Here is a 20262-nt window from a genome sequence, read left to right as displayed (position 1 = left end):
AGACCCAAACGTGTTTTGGCCACTTTCGTTGGGTTTCTAAAACTTTTTTATTTAATTATGAGATTTTATAGAGATTCATTTAAGAAACAAGAAGTAAATAGATGGAAAAATGGCTGAAAGAATCCAACATCCCTAAAAAAAATAGTGCAAAGATTCCTAAATTTCATCTCTACATTCTTTAAAATTGTACAAAAAATAACTTGATAGACAAAGCCAGGGAGAAAGACATCCCAATTTGATGAAGGAGAAGATGAGATGGACTGCGAAGCGAGAGAGAGTTGCCGGATCGGGAGCAACATAGATGAAGCCGATGGCTAGATGAGTGAAAAGATGAAGAGTCGCAGCACAAGAAAGCTTAAGTTTTTTTATTGGGAAAGTAGAGGTTAGAGGATGAGATGATTGGATAAATGACTAGGAAAAAAAATATAAAGTGCATACATAATGATAAAATACCTAAGTATATATATAAAGGAAAACTAATGAAAAGGGTTTGAAAACTTTGAGTTTTAACGATAAGGACAAAATAAAGGGTAAAGTGAATAGTACCAGGATTGATTTTTTAGTGTAAAAATGTGGTTTTTCATTAAGCGAACAATACCGCAGACTTTTCGTTAAAACTCCCTATTTATAAATGAATAACTAAATGATATAATATTAATAGTAGTGTTACAGTACGATATACTACTAGTAATGGTTTTGAATACCTTTACTATACCGAACATTTCCAATGGTACAAACTTTTTAATACAACTTTGGTATGGTACAGTTGGTAATTTAGTTGGTATGGTAATTCGATAAAAAATTTCACCCCTAGTAATAAAATATCATGTACTAATTTTTTACTACGTATTATTGACACAGAACCACTATATGTGTGTATACATTTCTATTGAAACCCTTCTCCAAAATAAGATACGGGATTATATGTCACCATCCCAAGATTCTATTCCAATCCGGTAAATACGCCTTGAGAACATATAGTCAATTTTGACAGTGACAGTTACCGTAACTTTTCAATTCATCAGGGGTCAACTCCAGGAGAAGCCCAAAACGGGCGAAAATGTGACATGCGCTACACCATCTGATGTCACAAAATGATTCTTCTGGGTAAAAGTATTGTACATAAGAGATTTTTTACAATGTTTTGGAGTATTCAGATTTTTTTCAACTGTTTTATGTTTGATTAGAAAAATAAAAATGAAGATGGAGCAACTAAAATGTTAAAAGTATTGTATACTTTAGAGCATCATAAACTTTTATGAAATCAACACAAAATCAAACGTAATAACGTTTTAAAATTCATACAACTAATCTACTTATTAGGAAAAGACTTTGTTTTGTTGTAGTAGTGAACATGTTAATTTTAATTTTTGACACAAAACTATAATTTGTTGTATGATTAACCAAACAAATCATAAGGACCTATAGAGAAACAGAGAGTAACAAGAAGTTGAGCACAAAATGTGACTAAAGGCTAAATATATATTACCAAAATATGCAGAGCATTGATATATATATGTTCCCATACAATAAAACATATTTTACATAGTGATATATGCCCTGCCCCCCATTTCCTGAACACAAAAAGTCACCGTTGGTTGGTAGCTAGTGCATGAAGTAACCAAGCTAAGATCTTGTACATAGACGTAACTAACTAGCTCTTGCTCGACCGCTCGATGTGAAAACCCTAACTTTTAAGGATCAGTGCGAGGCTTTTTGGGGGCATTTCCATTGTGATGCAGTGGGTCAGGACCAGAAGGAACCTTCCTTAACTCAGACCCAACCTCCAACTTGTTCTTGCCATTCATAATATCATCATCGCCGTCAGCTTCTTCATCCTGCAGCAGCTTCCCACTCGTACCAACATCAACCTCATTATTTTTTCCTTCGATCCCAGCAACCAGCATCTGTTCATGTATATGCGTCAACAAACGAAGCATGATCAGATGAAATTAACTTAATTTATAATTTAAATCTATAAATATTATAGAAGAGATCTTATTTATAATTGTTTGGGAAAAAATCGAAATAGTAAAAAATGTGGATGTACCTTTCTGTTTTGATTTCCCCGGAAACCAGCTTCCTCACCACCAAGGCACCCATGGCCAGTGCGCCTGCATTCTGTTTAACAGGGAAAGAACAAAAAAAAAAAAAACTCCATTTTATCTACAGCAGTTCGCTTAATTTATAGAAAATCAGATACATATTATATAGGAAACTATTATGCATAAGGAAATGGTATTGCGTCTGAGACAGTGAGAGAGAAAAACCAGTGCTAGCAGCTTCCTCTATCCGCATCAAGCACGAAGCCACAAGAAAAATCAAGCAAAAAGCCACTGATGATCTTGATGCCATATTTTGGATTTCCTAGCTAAGATTAAACCCTAATGTGCAGCTGAATAGCGAGAGGTAATTGGAAATATTAATTGTGAAGTTTTGGAGAGGGGGGATTACTCAATTTATAAGGGCTTGTAAAATCTGAATGCGCGTGCTCATGCAGCCATTTCTCTAGAAATTAATGATTAACTAGCTTTAGTAGCCAGCTAATAAGATCTTCTCCCTGTGACGTAGGACAGCGCCGTCTTCAATCGTATCATCACAGCCACGTACGTCACTCCACAATTCAGATTTTTCAAATATTTAATGCAGATGCTAGTAACCTTCTCACATGAAACTTCTCATTTTACTTTCTCGGCTCTTCTTTTTAATTTTCAATGTTATTTCTTATTAGAATTGAGAATTTTCGTGACCTGCATATTTAGGGTTAAGTCACATAAAAACATTTTCAAGAAAACAAGATTATTGTAGTATAAATGACTCAAATAAGGTCAATGTCTCCATAAACTGCTATGAATAACTTATGCTTAAAACAATTTTTAATTAATTATTTAATACAAGATTTAGAAAATTGAAAATTTTAATTAAATCACAAGTGCAAATAACCGAAAGTATTAAAATCAACAATATTGAAATCAAAAGAACAATTATAATAAACAGTTTAAGAGAATCAAGACTCTAAAGCACTAAGGTTTAGTTGTCACCATTAATCAACCTAAGTATTTCTACCAATTACTTATGAGTTAATACACACAAGCTTTGAATGTTAGGTTTTGATTATGCATAGATTATGCATATTCTACTTGTGATATTCAAGCTAGAACATATATTTAACATGCAATCCGTCTATGACATTCATATAAAATATAAACTGCAAGATTCATTAAGTTTTGTAAAAATCCTTTGAAAAACCATTTAACTTAAAAAGTGATATTCGCCTTAAGTGAACGTACAATTTCCAACCACAAGAAGCATTAACCAATTTCAAGATGATATTCCAACAGAAATTGCATCCAATTACCAATCTAAACATCCTAATGGTGATCAAACATCAAGATATATGGGTAGCTTAAAATTTGTGATTGAAATTCAAAGCAAGCATGTATAACATCTTAAGTAAATTGGAGAAAAACTACATATTCATGCTAAGGCTCGTAACCTCATCGTAGCAAAGAGAATTAGTTACGCATAATAATAATTGAATATCAAAATATTATTAAAAAAAAAAAAAACACCCTTGTAGTACTAAATGACAATTGCTAACGCTCTCTAAGCCAAGTTCTCCAAGCCAAAAACGTCTACCCCTTCTAGGGCTTCAAACTCGACATATAGATAGACCAAGAAATTTGAATCCTACCTAAAATAGGTTCCTCCAACAAATCTGGATAACCAAATAAAATAATATAACTTAAAATATACATTCCTATTCTTATTTTAGTAAATTGGGCAGTCAGAAAGTCAACCCGTTATATGACCAAATCTACACATAATTAGGTATACAAGGTGGCGTTGGAAAGATAAAACATCCCCTTCAACGAAGGAAAGTTCCTCAAAAATGTCATCTTCAATTACTAATGGTCCAAAAGAGACCAAAATGTCAATTTTTAAGCACAGTGTATCTGCCTTCATCTAATCGCCATGATCAACAGATAGAATTAAAGGAAGATATTTTGACCCAATCAACTTGAATGACTTGGGAATTTATTCTATTTGGAATCATTCCAAAATTCCATCGTTTAATCACGTTTTAAGCAAAGCTGTGACATCCCACATCCCACATCACCTAGGGGAGTGATCCTTAAATGTATATTCCCATCCCTACCTAGCACGAGGCCTTTTGGGAGCTCACTGGCTTCGGGTTCCATCGGAACTCCGAAGTTAAGCGAGAAGGGGGCTAGAGCAATCCCATGATGGGTGATCCACTGGGAAGTTGCTCGTGAGTTCCCAAAAACAAAACCGTGAGGGAATGGTAAGCCCAAAACGGACAATATCGTGCTACGGTGGAGTCGGGCCCGGGAAGTGATCCACCTCGGGTCGAGATGTGACAATTTGGTATCAGAGCCTAACCCTGGTCGCATGTGTGCCGACGAGGACGTCGGGCCCCTAAGGGGGGTGGATTGTAACATCCCACATCGCCCAGAGGAGTGATCCTTATATGTATATTCCCATCTCTACCTAGCACGAGGCCTTTTGGGAGCTCACTGGCTTCGGGTTCCGTAGGAACTCCGAAGTTAAGCGAGAAGGGGGCTAGAGCAATCCCACGATGGGTGACCCACTGGGAAGTTGCTCGTGAGTTCCCAAAAACAAAACCGTGAGGGAATAGTAAGCCCAAAGCGGACAATATCGTGCTACGGTGGTGGAGCGGGCCCGAGAAGTGATCCGCCCCGGGCCGGGATGTAACAAATTGGTATCAGAGCCTAACCCTGGCTGCGTGTGTGCCGACGAGGACGTCGGGCCCCTAAGGGGGGTGGATTGTGACATCCCACATCCCACATCGCCCAGGGGAGTGATCCTTAAATGTATATTCCCATCCCTACCTAGCACGAGGCCTTTTGGGAGTTCACTGGCTTCGGGTTCCATCGGAACTCTGAAGTTAAGCGAGAAGGGGGCTAGAGCAATCCCATGATGGGTGATCCACTGGGAAGTTGCTCGTAAGTTCCCAAAAACAAAACCGTGAGGGAATGGTAAGCCCAAAACGGACAATATCGTGCTACGGTGGAGTCGGGCCCGGGAAGTGATCCACCCCGGGTCGGGATGTGACAATTTGGTATCAGAGCCTAACCCTGGTCGCGTGTGTGCCGACGAGGACGTCGGGCCCCTAAGGGGGGTGGATTGTAACATCCCACATCGCCCAGAGGAGTGATCCTTATATGTATATTCCCATCCCTACTTAGCACGAGGCCTTTTGGGAGCTCACTGGCTTCGGGTTCCGTAGGAACTCCGAAGTTAAGCGAGAAGGGGGCTAGAGCAATCCCATGATGGGTGACCCACTGGGAAGTTGCTCGTGAGTTCCCAAAAACAAAACCGTGAGGGAATGGTAAGCCCAAAGCGGACAATATCGTGCTACCGTGGTGGAGCGGGCCCGAGAAGTGATCTGCCCTGGGCCGGGATGTGACAAAAGCAGATTCCGTTTGTCCTATTAAAAAAACATAAAAGAAAGTAGCAAAATTCTCTCAAAAACTTACATAAAATATAACTAAAAATAGGATAAAATATAATATAATAATGACTCATTAAGAACCATCTAATTTCTATATCACCATTTAAAGATCAATTTTGCAAATATCAACCAAATTCTTTTTTTTTTTTAGTCAAACAATAAATTTTGTTAAATTAGTTTTGGACTGAATTTAAACACACGTCATCATGTAAGAACTAAACTAATTTTCACCATGTAGTAAATAGCTACTTGCCATTCATTTTAATTAAACAAAGAATAATGTCCCACAATCCTGTCCTTATTATTACCCTGCATGCACCAGCAAAATAGGTATCTTCTTGAGGAAGATGATGTCATAACAAGTGCCAACAATGTTGTGAAATGCCAACCGTACGATCATGCAATATATGCTTTCCGTTAGTGGTGATGATCATGATGGTCATGTACAATTATATCTGGGAGAAGCAAAGATTTTGCATGATTGAATCATGGAAAGTGGAAACTAACAAGGACTAGTGAATGATTGATATTGTTTATAGGGTTTTTTTCAGCTAAAGGTTCCCTAACTGTTAGTGGCTCTGCTTTACTTAATTAATTAAAATATTATTTCATGCATATGTTAACGCGTAAGATGCTGTTGCAATAAGTAAGAACTTTTTTGAAACCGACTGACTGACATCGAGCAATTAGACACCAGATTTGGCAGCTGGCTTCATAAATCTTGCCCCATATCTACTACATGCAGTAGGGCTAGGATATAAACGATATCAAGTATCTAGGTTTTCGCCTGCTGCATCCTCAATTTAAGAGAAAATGGTAGAAATAGGCGCTCAATTTTAGCACAATTAAGCAATAGTCCTTCTACTAAAATTTTATGATTATTAGTTTTTTAACTCGTCCAAACTTGCAATTATTATCCTTTTAGTCAACTATGTCAAAATTTCATCAAAGTAAGTTATGTTGAAAAGATCATTGTTACAATTGGGCTAAAGTTGAAGAATCATTACTATAATTTTTTTCATTTAGTTTTTTATATTTGCCCCTTAATTCAGCCTGAAGTGCGCGGTACGTCACTCATTTTAACAGAAGTTCAAACGGAGTTGTTGATAGGAGCATATTTATGGGATTTTGTTAGCATATTGCCTTGCATTTACTCAATTAGTTTTTGTTTATTATAGTGTTTTAAGCTATTTTCGTGTGTTTGTAGGTTCAAATAGCAAAAGTGGCAAGAAAAGGCAATTTGAAGCATTTTAGAGCAGTTTTGGGCTTGGAATGAATGGCACATGCATGGAGCAAGGTGGATGGACATTTTTGAAGATCCAAAGAGGCTAGGAATGTGCCTAACATCTGGAATAATTAATTCAAGACTTGGAAGATAAGGAATCAGCTATAAAGAAGGAAATATTATCCAAACAACCTTATCTTATCTTATCCTATCCGAATCTTTTCCTACCTTAATTCCAGCTGCAAGGGGGACTTCTTTCCACATTAAAACACCTAAATATCTGGTTCTAGAAGCCCTATTCTCTGCCCTAAGGTTGTGCCGCATATCATAGCCTTTTTCTTTTAGAAACCAGTCACAATATTCTTTCTAAAAGCCCAGTTTCTGCCGCACCTTACCCTAGTCCTTTTCCTTTTGGACTTGTGCTGTGCCCTATCTTAATCCTCCAAGGATTTGTGCCGTGAAACCCTAGCTATATATACATGTTTTATGCCGCAGAAAAAAGGGGAGTTTTTAGAGAGACAAGTCCAGAGAAATTAAACACTTTGTGTCGCAACTGATAGGAGCATATTCATGCGACTTAAATGGCTTGTTCTCGTGCATTTACGTTATGTTTCTTTAGTTATTTTAGTCCTTTAAGCTATTTTCGTGTGTTTGTAGGTCCAAAGGGCTAAAGGAGCAAAAAGATGCATTTTGGAGACTTTTGGAGCACTTTTGGGCTAAGGATGGATAGCTTATGCTTGGCGCCAAAGTGTTGAATGAAATTGAAGACCTAATTGAAGACCAAAGTGTTGGAACCTTGTTCCCTTTAGTTTTAGGACACTTAAACCTTTCCAATTCCCTTATGCCGTGCATCTCCACCTTTCTCCCAAAACCATACACATGCATTCATTATTCATTCCCTCACATGCTCCCATTACTTATCATCACCACATATCACTTATCATAACCACTTATCACTTATCATAACCATACACTTATCACTTATCATCATCACATATCATATCACTTATCATAACCACTTATCATCATCACATATCATATCACCTATCTTAAACACTTCCACATATCATTCACCACTTATCATTCATCACTTATCATTCACCACTTATCATTCATCAACACATGCATTCACATGTTTTCACAACCTAATTCACATGCACATTCCTCCACCACTCCCCAAACCATTCACACCATCAAACTATCCCTAGACCTTGTGCTACAACGAAGAGGAAGAGAAGAGTGCCTAAACGTTCATACAATTCAAGTTTGAGTTGTTAGAATGTTTAGGTGCTTCTTTGATTTCTATGTTTAATTTCAATACTCTTTGTTTTGTACGAATGAGGCATGGAAGAGAAGAGGGCCTAAACGTTCATACAATTCAAGTTTGAGTTGTTGGAATGTTTAGGTGTTTCTTTGATTCTCTTTGTTTTGTACCATGAGGAACTAAACCCCCCTTGGCTAGAGGGGGATTCGAAATAAATGTTTATGCTTGCATTTTGATTTGAGTACTTCTAATTACGTTTCATAAGTTTTAGATTCAATTTGTTTAACCGTTTGATTGATAACTTATTTATGTATGTTTATTGAGAGTGCACGCTTAATTTTCATGCATGAATATGACGCTAGAATATAAGTGAGTTTTACCTAATAGTTACGAACTTATATTCACAAGTAGTGGAGGTTGCTTATAAACAATCGCGTTAAATGAATTCTTGGCACGAGTTTCATGCGTATTCCATAGTAATGAATGCCTCGTCAACACTTATAGTTTTCATAATGCTTAATGATCTTTGATTGTATCTTTATTGTGCTGTTCACGTAAAGGGCTTTTGGAGAATGTAGTGAATTGCGTTGCGCTAACCCATCCAATTCATTAACTTAAGGAAAACTTGACGGTTAATTTAAGCGGACCTAATTGACCCGGGGTGATGAGTTTCATAATTTATTGAAATGCAATTGGAAATCTTTTTATTATGTAAGTGTAACATGTGTGGAGAAGAACCCCTTAGCTATTCTATTATCCATTCATTCCATTTCATCAATTTAGTTTTTATAACCTGTTTTAATTAGAATCTGTCCATTTAGTTTATTTTCGTCCAAACCTCATTCCCCATTTATTTTAAAGTGTTAGATTAGTTAGAAATACTTTTAGTTTGTGTTTATAAGTGTTTTGATTCAATTTGTAAAACAAATTCGTCCAAATTTGTGTTTGTGCTCAAATCTGCCCAGAAAGTGATTTTTAGGCAGATTTGAGTGTGTTTGTGTTGTTTTGAGTCTTTTGGTTTGTTTGAGTGTTTTAAAGTTTAGTTTTGCATTCTTTGAGTCTAGTATAGTGTTTCATATTGTTATTTTACGTTTTTGAGTCAAATCCAAGTGATTAACAATCCCTCCTAATCCCCGGTCTAGAACGATCCCTACTTATACATATACTACAATTGTCAAAAATAGGGTTTAATTTGTGTGCGTATAAATTACGCATCAAATTTTGGCGCCGTTGCCGGGGATTAGAAAATTTTCTAATCCCTTGGATTGTTTTATTTTCGTTTGTTTTTATTTTTTTCCAGATTCTTAATCTTGTTTTGTTTCTTGTTCTAGGTACTAGTTTATGACTCGGAGTTCTCATCCGATTCGTGAACATATCCTGGAGTGATTGGGTTCTTCGTCCGGCTGCAAGACGTAAAAGAAAGCGCTACTTGGGAGGCAACCCAATGCATTTTGAAAAAAAAAAAAAATGGCAGAACGATGGAGGCTTCACAAAGGTTGTTTACTTAAAGACCCACTACGTGGCAAAACTCTTGAAGCGGAAGGCATCGGGGCAGAAGACATAGGAGCGGAAGGCATCGGAGCTGGAGGCATCGAAGATAGAGCATTCGAGGCCTCAATACTTGGCCAAACGCTAGATGATCCAGGAAAAAGATGCCTCTGGAGGAAAGACGAAAACCTTTGACGGTCACTTTGAATCCGACCTTCAAACTCTTGCAGTTCATCAAGCTTCCTCTTCATGCCCGTCGAATAGTTGTTGGCAAGCACGTGCAAACTTCTATTCTCATGCTTAAGCAGTTTGATTTCCTGCTTAAGACTTTCCACCTCTGCCATCAATGATTCCACCTGACGGGAGCGGGCAAGCAGGCGTTGGCCCATGTTGGACACAGAACTCGCACACTGAACACTAAGTGCGAGGGACTCTTGAACGGCCAACTCATCGGACCGTCCTGACAGCAGCCTACTATCTTTTGGAGTGAGGAGGTTCCTAGCTACTATTGTAGCTGTTGTGGCGTCCTGCATCACAGAGTCTTCACCTGAAAGAGGACCGTTAGAAGATAAGAAAGAAGGGCGCCATACGTTACCTTGACGCGGCGCGCCCGTATCACTGCTGAGACTCAATTCTAAGCTAAGGTTCGATGGGTTTGCCATTTTTCAAAAGTGTTCAAAGAGATGGGGTGGATGGAGTTAATTCTCAAAAGGTCGGAGTCGATTTTCAAGAATGGGAATTCTTCAGAGTGTGTTTGTTGTGGTGATCGATAGCTCTATAAGAAGCCAAGGCGACGCGTCCACCAATTCAAAAAGCCGGAATTTCCGGCGTAAGTTAGGCGACGTTTTCTCGGCTTTTCAGAAGACGCGTTCAACTTTGTCAAAAGATTTCTTCTTTTCAGACAACACGTGGAGGCCATCATCGCAACTACACATCTTTAGCCGACAAGCGCAAAGTTCGGCGACGCTTTCTCTGCTTTTCAGAAAACGCGTGCAGCTTTGTCAAAAGGAGCCGCATCTGCACTACCACGTGTCGTTCAGAAAGCGAAGGGGCGTCGTTCAGAAATCGAAGGGGCGCCTGCTCAGAAATCGAAGAGGCGTATTCAAAGATCGAAGAGGCGCCACTATTTCAAAAAGCCGGATTTGCGGGATCAAAACGTTTGTCGACAAGGGTAAAAAGTACCACCACTTGATATTATCTCTATATATGTCGACCTTCGTCTTTTATGGCAGGGCAAACCTGAAGAAAATGCCCAACTCTCCCTCACCTCTGAGGGCGCACTCCCAGCAAAGCCTTTCAAAATACTCAATTCTTTCTTCTTCCCCAAAGATGATACCAGATGCCTGGAGTACAGATGACCCAGGAGGAAACAGCACAACAAATACATGTGCTGATTCATTCACCGCTTCTTCAAAAGCAAAGGTATTTCATATCATCAAGGTCAAAAGCAAAAATATCTCATATCATGCTCTTTCCCTGTCTTTTTCTTTGTCCTTGTTCTTACTTGCATGGCAAAGTAAAAGAAGCAATCAGCCGGCACTTGGAGTCAGTCTACCGATCTGGAGCCAACTGCCTGGAATCTATTCCTGATTGCTTACCTAGCGTTGCTCTCGAGTAGTCATCTTCAACGGTTGATACACTTCCAGAGAAGGGACCACTCCTGCAAAGATTGAACAAAGAAACAGATAACAGGAGGAAGCTCAGACCTTCGGGGGAGACCCTAAAAGGAATCCTGCTGCCCAGTTCAAGAGTAGCACAAAGGAAAATCAACGATGGGCGGAAACCAGTTCAAGAGTAAGCCTGTGGAATCACAAAGATCAAAGCCTCAATGCAATCACCAAGGAGAAGAGGGAATTTACACTCCATAACCAGATTTGCGTCCCTAAACTCTTCTCTTTGTTAATTACATTCTGCCATGTTTAATATGTTTAGTTGCTTTTTGTGTGTTTACTTATGTTTTGTGTGAATCTATGCTTAAAACATTGAGGACAATGTTTGATTTAAGTGTGGGGGGGGGGGGGGGGGGTAACTAAAGTATTTTTGATGCAAATTCGTAGGGTTTTATCCACCATAACTTCTAATGTTGTTCCTTGCTGTTTTAAGGTGTTTTTAAGTTGTTTTAGAGTGTTTTAGTGTGTTTTGTTTTATAATTCGAAAATCCCATAAAAATTTGAAAAATTGTTTTGAAAAACCCAAAAAGAGTTGTTTTAAAGTTGTTTTTGTGTGTGTGTTTGTGTCTTAGGGTACCTTCCAACACAATGATAAGGATTTGGTTTATAATTGCATGACGGTTAGAAAGAGTTATAAACATAGAGAAAAGTTTGATTTACTCTTGGTATATGCTTGGTTATGGTTATAATGTATGACTTCACATGCAATCATAAAAGAAAAAAATTCGTTTTTGTAACATGCTTGAAGGAAGGAACTCAAACAAACGCTACAACCCTGTGAGACTCAAGCAAACCTTCTTTGGAGAGTTATTTTCTGTGATTCTTTGTTTTCTAAAGTTGTTGTATGATCTCATTATTCCTTGCTTGGTTGCTACTTAGAATGCAATTGTATCATGATAGAACTAAATGCTAGAACTTATATCCGTTTCATTCAAAGCATGATATTGATTGCATAACATACAATAAGATGAAGTTGTTAGTCAAGCCAAAGCCAAAAAGCCTATCCCTTTTCACATGTATTGTAGGATTACCCCTTTTGAGCCTTTTCAAGCTTATTTTCTTTGTTAACCCCTTGTTCTTAAAGGATAGTGAAGCATGACTTAGAATGAACTCCTTTTTATCAATATACTGCAGAAAATAAGTGTGGGGGAAGATAATAGGGCACGGCCAAAGAATGAAATAAAGAAAAAAAAAAAAAAAAAAAAAAAAAAAAAAAGAGTTGAAAAATAAGTGAGAATGATCTCACAAGCATTGGTTATTGAAGGAAGGGTCCAAAAGAGTGAATTTGACCCTAGTTGTTGCATGAATCTTCCCTTGTGTTTAAAAGTTGATTTCTACCATTAAAAGTGAGTTTAAGTGTCAATTTCAATACTTCGCTTCCTATTACTTTAAGAACCTTTGTTTTACTTTACCTTTCTTTGTTAAACCATTACCCTTAGCCCCGTTACAACCCTCAACTTCTATCTTGATGTTATGTATTCAATATGTGGAGTTTGGAATTGATATGAGCTTATGGAATCACTGGTTCTCATTCTAAGTAGTAGCTTTCCATTCATGAGATCATATTCATGTCATTATCGTAAATCCAGAAAATACTTTCTTTGATATAACATATGTGAGTGTTAGAATTCATATTTACATCAATCTTCTCACATATAACTAGTGTAGGGTGTGTAGTCAGAAAATCTGTGTGAAAAACGAGTGCATATCTTGTAAGGATTTGAGCAAATTCTCTAAGGCATGTTACTACATTCAAAATATAGTTTTAAATGTTTAATTGTGAAATAGTATGTGGTGACTATGATTAAGAATGTACTTAAGTGGGAAAATGACTAAAATCTATGGGACTAATGATTTTTAACTTGTCATGTGCATTGGAAATCCGTGAGACGATTGTTGGAAGGTGTAGGTTGTGTTTTGTTCGTTTTGTCTAGTTTCGTGTTCTTTTGTTGTTTTGTTTTGCTCGAGGACTAGCAAAAGATAAGTGTGGGGGTATTTGATAGGAGCATATTCATGCGACTTAAATGGCTTGTTCTCGTGCATTTACGTTATGTTTCTTTAGTTATTTTAGTCCTTTAAGCTATTTTCGTGTGTTTGTAGGTCCAAAGGGCTAAAGGAGCAAAAAGATGCATTTTGGAGACTTTTGGAGCACTTTTGGGCTAAGGATGGATAGCTTATGCTTGGCGCCAAAGTGTTGGACGAAATTGAAGACCTAATTGAAGACCAAAGTGTTGGAACCTTGTTCCCTTTAGTTTTAGGACACTTAAACCTTTCCAATTCCCTTATGCCGTGCATCTCCACCTTTCTCCCAAAACCATACACATGCATTCATTATTCATTCCCTCACATGCTCCCATTACTTATCATCACCACATATCACTTATCATAACCACTTATCACTTATCATAACCATACACTTATCACTTATCATCATCACATATCATATCACTTATCATAACCACTTATCATCATCACATATCATATCACCTATCTTAAACACTTCCACATATCATTCACCACTTATCATTCATCACTTATCATTCACCACTTATCATATCATTCACCACTTATCATTCATCAACACATGCATTCACATGTTTTCACAACCTAATTCACATGCACATTCCTCCACCACTCCCCAAACCATTCACACCATCAAACTATCCCTAGACCTTGTGCTACAACGAAGAGGAAGAGAAGAGTGCCTAAACGTTCATACAATTCAAGTTTGAGTTGTTAGAATGTTTAGGTGCTTCTTTGATTTCTATGTTTAATTTCAATACTCTTTGTTTTGTACGAATGAGGCATGGAAGAGAAGAGGGCCTAAACGTTCATACAATTCCAGTTTGAGTTGTTGGAATGTTTAGGTGTTTCTTTGATTCTCTTTGTTTTGTACCATGAGGAACTAAACCCCCCTTGGCTAGAGGGGGATTCGAAATAAATGTTTATGCTTGCATTTTGATTTGAGTACTTCTAATTACGTTTCATAAGTTTTAGATTCAATTTGTTTAACCGTTTGATTGATAACTTATTTATGTATGTTTATTGAGAGTGCACGCTTAATTTTCATGCATGAATATGACGCTAGAATATAAGTGAGTTTCACCTAATAGTTACGAACTTATATTCACAAGTAGTGGAGGTTGCTTATAAACAATCGCGTTAAATGAATTCTTGGCACGAGTTTCATGCGTATTCCATAGTAACGAATGCCTCGTCAACACTTATAGTTTTCATAATGCTTAATGATCTTTGATTGTATCTTTATTGTGCTGTTTACGTAAAGGGCTTTTGGAGAATGTAGTGAATTGCGTTGCGCTAACCCATCCAATTCATTAACTTAAGGAAAACTTGACGGTTAATTTAAGCGGACCTAATTGACCCGGGGTGATGAGTTTCATAATTTATTGAAATGCAATTGGAAATCTTTTTATTATGTAAGTGTAACATGTGTGGAGAAGAACCCCTTAGCTATTCTATTATCCATTCATTCCATTTCATCAATTTAGTTTTTATAACCTGTTTTAATTAGAATCTGTCCATTTAGTTTATTTTCGTCCAAACCTCATTCCCCATTTATTTTAAAGTGTTAGATTAGTTAGAAATACTTTTAGTTTGTGTTTATAAGTGTTTTGATTCAATTTGTAAAACAAATTCGTCCAAATTTGTGTTTGTGCTCAAATCTGCCCAGAAAGTGATTTTTAGGCAGATTTGAGTGTGTTTGTGTTGTTTTGAGTCTTTTGGTTTGTTTGAGTGTTTTAAAGTTTAGTTTTGCATTCTTTGAGTCTAGTATAGTGTTTCATATTGTTATTTTACGTTTTTGAGTCAAATCCAAGTGATTAACAATCCCTCCTAATCCCCGGTCTAGAACGATCCCTACTTATACATATACTACAATTGTCAAAAATAGGGTTTAATTTGTGTGCGTATAAATTACGCATCAGCAACAAGGAAGAAAGGGGGAGAGCTTGGAGCCGTGTCTGCCATCCAAAGCCTTTGGGATTGTTGGAGCGTTTCTAGGTGTATTCTATCCTTAGTTTTAGTCCAATGTTTGTTTTAATTTGGTTTTCAGTTATGATGAACATGTGGAACTAATTTCGTTTTAGCTAGAGGTGAATTCAAGGCCATGAACATATGTGTGATATGAATTGATTACATCCAATTATTTTTTCATTAATCGTGAATTCAATTTACTTAACTGTTTGATTGATAACTTATTCTTGTGTGTTGATTAAGGAGGCCTACTTAGTTTGCATGCATGAATTTGATGCTAAAATATAAGGGAGTTTCACCTAATAGTTATGAACTTATATTTACAAGTAGTGGAGATTGCTAGTCACGATTGTGTTAAGTAAATTCATGACAGAAATATCATGCAGTTCATAGTTACGAATGTCATGTCAATGCTTATGATTTTCACAAAACTTAATGATCTTTAATACGTATCTCTATTATGCAATTCATGTAGGGAAATTGATAAGAATAATTTGGTTGCATCGCTGAGTCCAATTCAATGAATTTAGGAAAATCTGAGAGTTAATTTGTGCAGTTCACAGTTAACTTGGGGCATTGTCATTCATGATTTATAGGAATAATAATTGGAAATCGATTTGTGTTGCATATGTGTCATGTGTGGAGAAGGGCCCTCTAGCTAGCCTTTCACCCTTTAATTCACCCAAAATCGTGCAACCTTTAGTTTGTTTATGCAATTTACTTATTTTTAGTTAAATTCGTCAAAACAACCCCCATTTGTTATTTTGAGTCTTTTTAGTTTAAATTTCGTCCAAACTTCTCTTTAGTTCATTTTTGAGTCAATTTAGTTAGATTTTCGTCCAAATCACCCCTTAGTGCTTGTTTTGAGTTATTTGAGTCAGTTTAGTTTGTTTTGAGTCAGTTTAGCTTAGTTTTATGTTTTTGAGTCTAATTAGTGTAGATTAGCATCCTTCCTAATCCCTGGCCTATAACGATCCCTACTTATGCATACTACAATTGTCTAAAATAGGGTTTAATTTGTGTGTTAGTTTATATCACATCAAATTTTTGCGCCATTGCGGGGGATTAGCAAACTTGCTAATCTCCCTTTTGTTTCTGTTTTTGCTTTTCTTGTGCTTTTGATTTAGTTTTGTTTTGTTTACTTTGTTTTAGGTACTAGTTTATGACTCGACATTCTCAACCTACTCATGTACATATATTGGAGTTTGACGACAATTTTGAACAAACTTTGAGAAGGAAGAGGAAGCAACCAGAACCCAATCCACCTAGTTCTAGCTCTGAATCCAAAATTGAAGAAGAAGAAGAGAAAGAGGAAGAACAAGACATGGCTATGGACAATCGAACAATCAAGGAACTTTCAGCCTCGGGATTGGACAATGTCGTGCCCTTATGCATTCAATATCCTAAGTCGGCTCATGGAAAGACCAATGAGTTCGAATTGAAGTCTAGCTTGCTGCATCACATCCCCAAATACCATGGGCTGTCCATGGAAGATCTGACAAGCATTTGAAGGAATTTGAAGTGGTATATTCGAGCATGACACCAATCAACGTGGATGGGAATATTTTGAAGATGAAAGCCTTTCCATTCTCTCTTATGGACAAGGCTAAATATTGGCTCTATGAACTAGCACCTGGAACCGTCACTTCTTGGGAAAACATGAAGAGAGCATTCTTAGAGAAATTCTTCCCAACTTCAAGAGTCATTCTTTTGAGGAAAATGATTAGTGGAATTCAACAAAGCCAAGGAGAATCCTTTCCAGCATATTATGAGCATTTCAAGACTCTAGTTGCATTATGCCCATAACATCAAATGAAGGAAGAGCTTCTAATTCAATATTTCTACGAATGACTTCTCCCAATTGAAAGACAAATGCTAGATGCTTCGGCAGGTGGTGCTTTGGTTGACAAAACCCCAGTTGCTGCAAAGATCTTAATTGCGAATTGAGCCTTGAATGCACAACAATACGAAGGAGTTGGACAAAGAGACCCCCCATGGCAAACCCAAATGAATGAGGTAAGTGCAATTTCCGAAATTCAATCTTAATTGGCCAATCTCATTGTTCTTGTATCACAGGTTGTTGATGGATCCAAAGTGCAAGGAACAAGTGTTTATGGTGTGTGCACTATGCAAGGACATTCCAATAACCAATGTCCTAAATTGATAGAGAATAGAGGATGGGAAAGTGCTAATGTCTTAGGATATCAAGGCCAAAATCAACCAAGGCATGATCCATACGCCAACACTTACAATCCGGGCTGGAGAGATCACCTAAACATGAAGTGGAGGGAGCCTCAACAAACTCAACAACAAGGAGGATTCGACAGCCAACCCCCAAGATATTTCAAAGGCCATTCACACCAATGCAACCTCAACCACATTCAGCCCAACCAAATTCAGGTATGTCTTTGGATAATGATAAAGTTATTCAATTACTCACCTCATTGACACAGGGAATACAAAATCAAACCAAAGAGATGTAAAATCAAGCTAAAGAGGTGGACGAATTGAAGAAGCAAATGGGGCAAGTAGCGGAGTTCATGTGATAGTTTAGAGAACAAGGCAAACTGCCTAGTTCAACCATTGTGAATCCAATGGGAGGATTTGAAACCGCCAAGGCCATCATGTTGAGAAGTGGCAAGGAGGTTGGAACCACCCCCACAAACATCCAAATCAAGTCAAAATGAGGACAAAAAGTTGCTGCTCAAGGAAGAGGAGGATGCCAAAGCCACGACAAGGGTAGAACAACCCTTGCCGCAGCCCCCTAAGCACCCTATGCCGTCCAACTCAACTAAGGTAGGTCCAAATTCAATTTCTTCTAACGTTATTCCACCAAATGTGCCTTTCCATAGCAAGTTTATGCAATCTAGGAACGAAGAGAATGAAAAAGACATTTTAGAGACATTTAGGAAAGTGCAAGTCAATATCCCGCTTCTTGATGCAATAAAGCAAATTCCGAAGTATGCTAAGTTTTTGAAGAAGCTTTGTACAACAAAGAAACGAATTTGGGAGAAAGAGGTGGTACATGTAAGTGAAAATGTCTCTGCAATGTTGCAAAGGAAGCTACCACCTAAATGCAATGATCCAGGTAGTTTCACTATCCCTTGTGTTATTGGTAATACAAGGTTTGAACATGCTATGTTAGATTTAGGTGCTTCCATTAATGTCATGCCATATTCTGTTTATGCATCTATGAATCTAGGAAAGCTTAAAAATGATGGAGTTATTATCCAATTAGCCGATCGTTATAATGCATATCCGAAAGGAGTTTTGGAAGATGTTTTGGTGCAGGTTAACCATTTGATATTTCCAACCGATTTCTATGTGCTTGAGATGGAAGATTCAGCCCACTCTCCACCATTGCCAATCTTACTTGGATGACCTTTCATGAAAACAGCCCAAACCAAGATTGATGTGGCTAAGGGAGCATTAACAATGAAGTTTGGTGGCGATATGATTAAATTCAATGTTTCTGAATCTGTTAAGCTTGTTCGTTCTTGTTTTGCCATAGATGTGATTAAAAATTTAGGGCAAGAACGTTCAGCAACACCAATCGAGAAAGATGTATCTAGAACCACCATCGACGAAGGAATTGGAGTGGAGCACAAGGAACACGCCACTACCCTCAAAATACCCAATCTAGCCGAGAGCATCCATAGTGAATTTGTTGATAGTGCTGCTACTTTAGAGCATTCGTCGCAGTACATTGGTAAGCCACCTATTCCAATTCCAATTCCCATTTCAACTAATAGGTTGTTACCTTCTTTGGTGCAGGCACCCAATCGAATCCAAGGTGGTAGGAGAGTTTACATTGACTTTAGGAAGCTCAACGCCACAATCAGGAAGGATCATTATCCCCTTCCGTTCATAGATCCTTATTATGAGTATTTTGAGGAGCATGTACCCCTCCATGCCATTAGCCCCAGTGAAGCTTGAATTGAGGTATCGTCTGGCTGGAAGACATTAAAGTAAGTGCTTCTTGGGAGGCAAACCATGCGTTTAAATAAAGAAGACTTAGGAATCTCTAGCTCCAAAACCAGATTTACGTTCCTTAACCCTACTCTTTATTGCTTTTACTTTGCCATAATTATCATGTTTGTTAGTTACGTTGTTTGATTGTTTGCGTGTGAGTTTATGTTTGAAACATTGAGGACAATGTTGGGTTTAAGTGGGGGGGGGGGGATAAATAAATGCTTTTCATGACTTATTTTCGAATTTTATCACCTACCACTTCTAAAAGTTGTTACTCACTATTTTGAAGTGTTTTTATTGTATTTTGAAGTGTTTTAATGTGTCCTATAATAGAAAATCCGAAAATTTTGAAAAAAACAAAAATTGAAAAAAAGTTTTGAAAAACCCAAAAAGAGTCGTTTTTGTGTGTTTGTGTCTTAGGGTACCTTCCAAAACAATGATGAGGATTTGTTTCTTAATTGCATGACTATTATAGAAAGTTACAAACATGGATGAAAGTTTGATATGCTCTTTGGTTTATGCTTAGTTGTAGTTGTCATTTACGAATTCACATGTAATCACAAAAAGAAAAAAAATCAGTTTTTGTAACATGCTTGAAGGAAGGAACTCAAACTAACGCTACAACCCTGTGAGATATGAGCCTATTCTTTGTTTGGAGAGTTATTAATTTGTGATGTTTTTGTTTTCTAAATTTGTTGCATGATCTCATTATTTCTTTGCTTGGTTGCTACTTAGAATGCATTTTCATCATTTTAGATCCAAATACTAGAACTCATGCCCGTTTCATTCAAAGCGTAAAATTGATTGCATAACAAATAACAAGATGAAGTTGTTTAGTTAAACAAGAGCCAAAAAGCCTTACCCTTTGCATATGTATTGTAGGTTAAACCCCTTTGAGCCTTATTTAGCCTAATTTTCTTTGTTAGCCCACATTATCCTTACCTAGCCTAGAATAGGACTATCCATACCCTTATTCTTAAAGAATGAGCATGACTTAGAGGGAATTCCTTTTGATCTACAATTTGCAGAAAAACAAGTGTGGGGGAAGGTTTTTCATTGGAAATCTATGAGGATGTACGTTTTGTGTGCCAAAGAAAGAAAAGGGCACGAAAGAAAAAAAAAACAAAAGTTGAGAAATAAGTGAGAATGAATG

At 37.4% G+C, this 20262-nt stretch overlaps 1 protein-coding gene across 1 annotated transcript; it reads right to left on the bottom strand.

Moving 5' to 3' along the window:
* Nucleotides 1–1566: 1566 nt before the first annotated feature.
* CLV3 (CLAVATA3) lies at nt 1567–2424 on the bottom strand. The gene is made up of 3 exons (XM_068481380.2): nt 2271–2424; nt 2051–2121; nt 1567–1907 (listed from the first exon to the last, which is right to left on the bottom strand). Exons 1-3 carry the CDS (start codon nt 2353–2355, stop codon nt 1695–1697), a joined length of 369 nt encoding a protein of 122 aa, XP_068337481.1. The 5' UTR covers nt 2356–2424; the 3' UTR covers nt 1567–1694.
* Nucleotides 2425–20262: the final 17838 nt, after the last annotated feature.

This window comes from Pyrus communis, chromosome 11 (assembly GCF_041283825.1).
Source record: "Pyrus communis isolate YQ-2024b chromosome 11, ASM4128382v1, whole genome shotgun sequence".
Taxonomy (NCBI): domain Eukaryota; kingdom Viridiplantae; phylum Streptophyta; class Magnoliopsida; order Rosales; family Rosaceae; genus Pyrus; species Pyrus communis.
The sequence above is the reverse complement of the archived record's forward strand: the minus strand, read 5'-3'. Positions and strand labels throughout refer to the sequence as shown.